This window comes from Chrysemys picta, chromosome 11, assembly GCF_011386835.1.
Source record: "Chrysemys picta bellii isolate R12L10 chromosome 11, ASM1138683v2, whole genome shotgun sequence".
Taxonomy (NCBI): domain Eukaryota; kingdom Metazoa; phylum Chordata; order Testudines; family Emydidae; genus Chrysemys; species Chrysemys picta.
The window spans coordinates 2,732,984-2,741,647 of record NC_088801.1 but is presented as its reverse complement, the minus strand read 5'-3'; the positions used below and the strand labels follow the sequence as shown (position 1 = coordinate 2,741,647).

At 59.7% G+C, this 8,664-nt stretch overlaps 1 protein-coding gene and 1 long non-coding RNA gene across 5 annotated transcripts in view; one reads left to right on the top strand and one right to left on the bottom strand.

Moving 5' to 3' along the window:
• The first annotated feature begins 254 nt into the window (after positions 1-254).
• LOC135974289 (uncharacterized) lies at positions 255-8,436 on the top strand. Its single transcript, XR_010591498.1, has 2 exons — positions 255-393; positions 965-8,436. It is a non-coding gene; the product is annotated as an uncharacterized LOC135974289 (long non-coding RNA).
• Positions 7,935-8,664, bottom strand: part of ZNF142 (zinc finger protein 142) — a 20,844-nt gene continuing 20,114 nt past the window's right edge. For all 4 annotated transcript variants that reach the window (XM_065561357.1, XM_065561360.1, XM_065561359.1 and 1 more), the window contains one exon: positions 7,935-8,616. In XM_065561357.1, the coding sequence (XP_065417429.1) occupies positions 8,141-8,616 (476 nt within the window). In that variant the 3' untranslated portion in view covers positions 7,935-8,140. The remainder of the gene's footprint in view (positions 8,617-8,664) is intronic.

Below are 8,664 nucleotides of genomic sequence, written 5' to 3'. Positions count from 1 at the left end.
CCCCAAGGTGGGCTGGCAGCAAGGCGAGCGCCATCGTCGACCCCTGGTGCGCGTGGAGATCCACGGCGTCCCCGCCGACCAGGCCAGGCTGAGACCCAGGCCGTCGATAACAACGGTGAGTCCGGGCCTCGGGCAGGTGAGCCTGGCCCCCTCCAGGGGCAGCCCCCGCCAGCAGCCGGCAGCTCCGGCCCAGCTGACCCCATCCCCAGGCCCCTGACCCCATCTCCGCCTCCCCCTCCAGGCTTTAACCCCCACTGGGGCGAGACGCTGTGGTTCAAGGTGCACGTCCCTGAACTGGCCCCTCGTGCGCTTCGTGGTGGAGGATTACGACAAGACATCCAGGAACGACTTCGTGGGCCCAGTTCACCCTGCCCTTCGCTAGCATCAAATCAGGTGAGCGCCAGGCCCAGCTGCTTCGGTCCGGCCCACGGCTCGCTCCCCTCATCACTGGGGGCTCGGCCAGGGCAGGGGGCTCGAGCCAGAGCTGTGTGGCCATGGCAGTGCCAGGTGGAGCATGCCAGGGCCAGGAGGGCAGTAGCTAGCCAGGAGAGCGCTGGAACAAGAGCCAAGCCCCCGTGCCTCTGATAGTCCCCCCACGGAGGGGGGAGGGCGTTTGGAGAGTAGCATGGAGCGGGCAGCGGGGGGGAGGGAGGACTGAGAAGGGCAGAGGAGTGGGCGACCTTCAGCTAGTCTGGGATGCGAGATCCCTGCCCAAGGAAGCATGGGACTCGTTAGGGGCTAACGAGGAACCAAGAGGGGACGTTGGGCTCCGTGCTGGAGAAGGGCGCGGTACAGACGCTGGAGGGGGCGGGAGACCCAACACTGGGGGCAGTTGAAATCAGGCTGGAGGAAGCCACCCTACAATAGACCCCAGGGGAGCATCTCCCGCCCGGGCCTGGGAGCCCACAACTCCTCCACTGGGGGCCTGCCGGGTCCGACCCAGCTCACTGGTGTCTCCCTGCAGGTTATCGTCACATCCACCTCCTGTCCAAGGACGGCATGGCCATCCCACCCTCCTCGCTCTTCGTTCACGTCCAAATCACGGAGCTTCCCTACCCCGAGTAGCAGCCGAGTGGGTCACGCCAGCCCCCTGTACCACCCGTTAACAGCCCTGTCCCGACAGCTGCTGGAGAGACGCCGCCCTGCCCTGCCCTGCCCAGCCCAGCCCTACCCTGCCCTGCCTGCTTCCTGCCGAGGTGGCTTTGCACGACGCTTGTTTTCTTTTGAACCTGCCTGTAGCTGTTTGGGGTGCTGCTATTTTGCACCTGATGGTTTGCCTGGATCTCAGCCGGGCTGGGAGGCAGGTGACAGCCCCTCGCCAGGGGTGGCTCTATGTATTTTGCCGCCCCAAGCACGGCAGGCAGGCGGCTTTTGGCGGCATGCCTGCGGGAGGTCCGCTGGTCCCACGGCTTTAGCATACCCGCTGCCGAATTGCTGCTGAAGCCATGGGACCGGCGGACCTCCCGCAGGCGCGCCGCTGAAAGCTCCCTGACTGCCGTCCCCACAGCAACCGGCAGGCCGCTCCCCGCAGCTTGCCGCCCCAGGCAAGCGCTTGGAGCACTGGTGCCTGGAGCCGCCCCTGCCCCTCACCATGTGGCTCCAACCCGGCATCCCCCGCACCGCTCTGCCCTGGGGCTGCGGGCATGATCGTGGCCAGGCTGCCAGGCAGGGCGCTTCGGGGGATGTTTTGCACCTCCCCGTTTAGTCACTACCCTCGAGGGGGCTCAGGCCCAGCTGGGTGGCTAGAATCAAGCCGGCTCTGCTGCCCTCGCTGAGTTAGACAGTGGCGCCTCTCATCGCCCGCCGCGGGAGGCCTCGGGGTGTTCTTCGGCTTGCAGTAGCACCACTCCGGGAGCGGGGCCCTGGCCATTGCCTAAGCCCAGAACTACACCTCTGCCCCCCAGCGCTTCCAATGGGAGTAAAGGACAAGAGCCGTGTGGGGACAGGCCCCGTCAGCCTGCTGGGCGGGGTGAGCACACCAGCTGCCTCCCAGTGCTGCGTGGGCTGGGGGCTGACGGAGGGAGCTGTGCGGCCGTCTACAGGCAGCTCCTCCCCAGCTAATGGGCAGCCCCAGAGAAAGCACCAATGAGCACTGCCCGCCGGCCAGAGCCAGGAGACACCGGATCCCATAGGCCCCGGAAGCTGCAATGGGAGCCGCTGGTGCCTGGCTCAGCCTAGCTGCAAGGCCCGTCGTCAGGTGCTCCAGGAAGAGTCGGTCTCTCCTTTTTCAGAGGGTGGGGGAGAGAGGCACCGACCCCACCTGTTTTGCACCTCTCTTGGGAAGCAGCGGGGCAGGGCCTGGCCGGCAGGGAATTGCACCAGCAGCTGGAGAAGCCCCCAGGTCCCATGTGTACAGATTCTCCATGGCGCTCGAAGCTGGGGTAGTTGTGGGGCTGCACCCACACAGCTCCGTGCACTCCCCCCACACTGGCTTGGGGGGGACACTTTCCTTCCTGGCCCTTGTGTTGCGGATTGTGGGGGAGTTAGGGCCCTGCACCCCTCTTCCCGAGATTCACTGCGACTCTCAACCAGCCAGTAAAGCAGAAGGTTTATTTAAGGACAGGAACACAGTCTCAAGCAGAGCGTGTAGGTACGACCAGACCCCCTCAATTAGGTCCCTGTGGGAGGTTCAGGGAGCTTAGACCCCAGCTTGGGGTTCCCTGCGTTGCACCACCCAGCCCAAACCGAAACTAAACTCCCAACTCCTCCCGCTGCTCCTCTCCTTTGTTCAGTCTCCCGGGCAGAAGGTGTTAATTCTCCCCACCCCCGTTCCTGGCTCAGGTTACAGCTCAGGTAGCTTCTTTCAAGGGAAGTCCCACATCCCCACTGCAACCCCCCTGCAACATTCCCAGGTAAAATCTGCCCTGCTCCCTGCTCCGTCCCACCTTGCTGCTGTCTGTCACCCTAAGATGTAACCCTGCCTCCCCTCCGAACACAGAGACCTACGGCCACAGCCACCTGGCCTGGGCAGAGCTCCCTCTCCTGCCATCCTCTCCTCAAGCCCCTCGGACCAGGGCACGCCGTGCGGCCAGTGCTTAATTTGCAATCAAAGAGGTTCCACGGCACAGATTAAGCAGTGCACACGTCCACCAATACAAAGCGTGGGAGCCTATGTCTCCAACAGCCTGGGGTGTCCTCTGCTAGGCTCACGGCTCCAGTCTCATTCCTCCTTCCCCAGCCTTCAGGACCAGTCCCAGCTGGGCAGGGGAATTACAAGGAAGTCAACAAACGTGGCCAAGGGTGACCCACTGGCTATAGGGTACTTTGACTTTCAGAAAGTCTTTGACAAGGTCCCTCACCAAAGGCTCTTAAGCAAAGTAAGCTGTCATGGGATAAGAGGGAAGGTCCTCTCATGGGTCAGGAATGGTTAAAGACAGGAAACAAAGGGGAGGAATAAATGGTCACTTTTCACAGTGTGGAGAGGTAAATAGTGGGGTCCCCCAGAGGTCTGTACTAGGACCAGTGCTGTTCAGCATATTCATAAATGATCTGGAAAATGGAAGTGAGGTGACAAAGTTTGCAGAAGATACAAAATTACTCAAGATAGTTAAGTTCAAAGCAGACTGTGAAGAGTTACGAAGGGATCTCACCAAACTGGGAACTGAGCACGAACATGGCAGATGAAATTCAATATTGATAAATGCAAAGTAATGCACATTGGAAAACATAATCCAACTGTTCATATGAAATGATGGGTCTAAATTAGCTGTTACCACTCAAGAAAGAGATCTGGGAGTCACTGTGGATAGTTCTCTGAAAACATCCACTCCATGTGCAGTGGCCGTCAAAAAAGTGAACAGAACGCTGGGAATATCCTAATGCCACTGTACCAGTCCATGGTACCCCACCCCGGGACGCTGCACGCAGTTCTGGTCACCCCATCCCCAAAAAGAGATAATTGGAAAAGGTCAGAGAAGGGCAGCAAAAATGATTAGGGGGGTGGAACAGCTTCCGTATGAGGAGAGATTAGTAAGACTGTGACTTTTCAGCTTGGAAAAGAGACAACTAAGGGGGGATATGACTGAGGTCTATAAGATGATGGCTGGTGTGGAGAAAGTGACTAGGAAAGGGTTATTTACCCCTTCACATAACACATGAATCAGAGGTCACCTGATGAAATTAACAGGCAGCAGGTTTAAAACAAACAAAAGGAAGTATTTCTTCACCCAACACACACACAACCCGTGGAACTCCTTGCAAGGGGATGTTGTGAAGGCCAAAAGTATAACTGGATTGAAAAAAAAGAACTAGATACGTTCCTGGTGGACAGGTCCATTAATGGCTATTAGCCAGGATGGTCAGGGAGGCAACCCCCTGCTCTGCCAGAGGCTGGGGCAGGATGACAGGGGATGGATCATGTTCTGTTCATTCCCTCTGGGGCCCTTGGCACTGGCCACTGTCGGAGACGGGACACTGGGCTGGATGGACCCTTGGTCTGACCCAATCTGCCTCTTCTCGTAATCTTGGCCACAAAGCACGAGCCTGGGAACAAGCAGAAGCGGAATGGTTGGGACAGCACCAGACTTGGAGGCTGCACTCTCGAGAAAGCATGGGCCAAAATCCCAGGGCTGGAGCTGTTACACCGATCAGCAGGAGAGCCTTTAACCCCAGGAGGAGGTACACTGCAGCCCCGCCAGCTCCCCGTCCAACCACCACTCTGCTCTCTTCCCCTCCCTCCAAGTTCTGCTCCAGAAACCCAGCGTGTTTCCTCTTGCTGCTCTACGCTTCGTTTGATCATCTCCCTGGGGCACGTCTCCCAGCTGCTCCTTCTCTTGCCTATGACCGCGCTCTCCCATGGGCTCTCTCTGCTCCTTGGTTTCTGATGTTCGGATTACAGGGACGCCTGGCGCAAGAGAGCTCACCCGGGTCGGGCAAACCCTTTTCCTGGACAAACCCCCTTCCCAAGGGCTTGTCGAATGCGTCACCGAACCAATCTCCTCCTTGACCCCAGCTGCTCGGCCAGTGATCCAGCAGGATCGGCCCAAATCTCTCCCCAACCACCAAGAGGTTCCCGGCCATGCTTCATGCACAGCCAAGGGGCAGCGGCAGCTGCGAGCGCCGGGAGGGGGCCAGGCTACGCCTCTGACCACTCCTCCAGGGCTCCCACGCAGCCCGGCCAGTACTCTTCACCGAGTCGCTCACAGCAAGGGCCGTGCGTGCCGCCGCATTCCCGTCGCAGGTCTCCAGGCCGGGCCCTTCATTCTCCAACCCCGTACCACGGCCAGGAAGGCACCTAACCCACTGAGCCTCAGGCTACTACCATGACAGAGAACTACTGCTCCTACTCTGGGCGTACTGCCACGTTGAGTCACTTAAGACACATCCCGCTGCGGCTGGTGGCCTAGGAGCGGCTGGCGGCCTGGGAACTGGCCTCCGCTCCCAAGGTCATTCATCAAGGCGCAGGTTCTCTCTGGAAGATGTCACCTCCTAGTACGATGCTGAGTCCGGGAATGCTTCGTTCTCATGTAGGCAGCAGGAGCTTGTTACCGGTACATCAAAAAGCCTCCAGCCTGCGAGCTGGGGGTGAAGTCTCCCACGCCGGGACGACGTCTCCATGGCTTGCTCCAGCTGTGTCTAGCCACTGGTGCCCAGACACCAAGCTCCCCTATCCAGAGATCTCACATCACAGCTGGAGTTACTGGGATACTCCGGAGGTTCAGAGGAGCTGGGCTCCGTCCAGGTGAGGCCATCTCCTCCCTAGCTGGGGCAGCAGGAGCCGTGAGATCTCCCTGTGATATTTACACTGGGGTCACTGCTCAGAGGCTGCGTGCACTGGGGAAAACAGACACGAGGGTCTGGCAGGCTATGGAGCTGCCCCCGGCATATGCCCAATGTTCTCCCATGAGGAGGGTCTTTGCACCTCTACAGCCTCCTGGGTCAACTGGCCATGCGGGCTCTCAGCACCCCGACTTGGGCTGCAATGCTCCACAGACTGTGGGCAGCCCAGGGTGGGGGACGGTGAATCAGTTTGCCTTGGCCCCTGCAGTCCTCACTGTGCTGCTGAGGGGCCATCAGCACTAGTGCGGGACTTGTGTGTTCTCCCCCGGGTCCCCTCCCACTTTGTGCCCTGGCTCCGCTGCCGTCTGCCCGACAGTCAGTGGCCAAGAAGCCTGGCCACACGGCCGTGGATTAAACCATTTCAACAGGAAAACTCCGTCACAGTTGGCACAAGATGACCTCTAATCCGGAGGAGTAGGAGACATCCCTGGAGGCAGGTTACCCCGAACTCCCCAGGCCTGGGAAGCAGCAGTGGAGACAGGATACCGGGCTGGATGACCCTGGGCTCTGAGCCAGCCTGGCAGGGCCTAGTCCAGCTCGGCCGGAGCAGCTGTTGCAGAGACAATCCCGCTCTGTCCAATCATGCGCCTGGCATCCTCCCTGGAACACGCCTCGCAGCGTGGCCTCTCACGGCTGGCCCGGTCACTCAGATCACTGACGTGCGTGGCATTTGCTGCAGAGGGCAGAGCTCCTCATCGCTTCCCCGAGGCTCTCTCCACACGGACAAGTGTCATTAACATCCCCCGCCCCCAGAGCTCCTGGCCCTCAGACTCTGGCTAGACTAGAACCAAAGCCGCTTGTAATGCTGCTGCTCATGCCCCTAGCCACGCAAGCCTGGCTGCTTGCAAATAGCAAAGCAGGAGCACGCCGCAGGGAGCCAGTGCACAATGGAGCCTCTGCATGGACAGTAGGAAGTTATGGCTCGATGGGGTCCCAGGAGGGGAATTCTATGCAGACACCTCAAATCCCAGGGGCTGATGGTTCCCAACTAGTAACGTACCCACCCCATAGCTGGGACTTCCAGCGGGCCCTGAGCTCCCACTGCCTCAGACAGGCCAGCCGGTGCCCGCGTTCTGCACCTCCCACTGCTTCAGACAGGTCAGCCGGTGCCCGCGTTCTGCACCTCCCAAAGCCTCAGACAGGTCAGCCGGTGCCCGCGTTCCGCACCTCCCACTGCCTCAGACAGGCCAGCCGGTGCCCGCGTTCCGCACCTCCCACTGCCTCAGACAGGCCAGCCGGTGCCCGCGTTCCGCACCTCCCACTGCCTCAGACAGGCCAGCCGGTGCCCGCGTTCTGCACCTCCCGCTGCCTCAGACAGGCCAGCCGGTGCCCGCGTTCTGCACCTCCCATTCCCTAATGGAGGTCAGGCCCATCTGGACCTGGGGCAGCACCATTGCAGCCTTCATGGGATGAGATGGGCTACAGCTGGTCCAGCAGAGCTTAAACGGGTAACAGAGGAGCGCAGAAGTGAGGAGAGCCAGACACCCACAGATACAGGCCAAGAGCACAGCAAGCTCGGGTGAGCGGCTGCACATTCGCCTGAGTAGCGAATCCAGTTTAACCCATGCCTTGCTGGAGTCTGAAGGCCAAGAGAGGAGTCACCCAGAAAGTATCTGGGAGACACCATGCCAGGAAGCTGCAAACACCTCGGATTCTGAGACCCCATCCCAGCCTCCCCAGCAACCAGTGCTGCCTTTCCCCATCTCCCCCCACAGCTCTCTGCTTCACTCAGGTATCTTTCTATGGAACGTACCTTTATATGCCACGTAGAGAACATGCGGCTGTACAAACCAGGGGTAGTTGTGTCGCTGCTCTGTTGCCTTGTACAATCCCTTCCTATAAAAAGGACCTAATAAAATAGAGACCGGTTACAAAGCCAGAGGCTGGGCTGGGCGGTGGCTTCTTTTCATGCTTGTATACAAATAGTAGAAGTCTAAATGCTAAGACGAGTGAACTTGAGTGCCCGGTATTTACTGAGGATATTGATGTAACAGGCGTCACAGACACATGGTGGAACAACGACAGTCAATGGGACACGGTAATACTGGGGTAGAATAGATAAAGGAATGGCAGAACAGCACGTGCTGGCGTGGGGGTGGCACTGCATATGAAAGGAAGCCAAAGTTGCAAAGAAACGGAGTCCCACCAGAATTAGAAACGAGTTCAGAGAGTCCTTTTATACAACCGCATATTTTACATCCCATATACACATTTGCCTATACATACACATACACTTTAAACAGGGCCTGTGCCTGCAGCGAGCCAACGGGGACTTGCAGTAGCGCCGAGCGAGGCTCATGAGGATTTGGCCCTGGGCCCTCCCTCGGGCTCAGAGTGCGAGGGGAGCTGGCCTCTCTCCAGCCTAGCCCTGCCCCGATGACTGGACCGCGTCCTCGCCTTCCGGCTTGGGGGGCTCCAGCTGGACGTCATGGAGGTGCAGCGTGGGGGTGCTGGCGTCCTTGCCGACCCCTTGGCTGAGGTCGCCCGGGCCGCAGTCGGGGTGGTGCCGCTGGATGTGTTTGATGACCTGGAACTTCTGCTTGGCCTTGTAGCTGCAGTAGCGGCAGAAGAAGGGGTGCTCGTTGGTGTGGGTGAGGTAGTGGTGGCGCAGGCCGGCCGCCCAGCGGAAGCCGCGGTGGCAGACGTTGCAGACGTAAGGCTTCTCCTCGCTGTGTTTCTTCAGGTGGGTCTTGAGGAGGAAGCGGGTCTTGAAGGCCTTGCCGCACTGCTCGCAGATGAAGGAGCGGGTGTCGCGGTGCCGCGTCTCCTTGTGGATGCGCAGCGCGTCGGCTCGGTTGGTGCAGTACTCACACTCGTCACACTGGTAGGGCTTGAGGCCTAGCGGGCAGGGAGACGAAGCCACTCAGGTTGGGGCGGGAGAGGGGC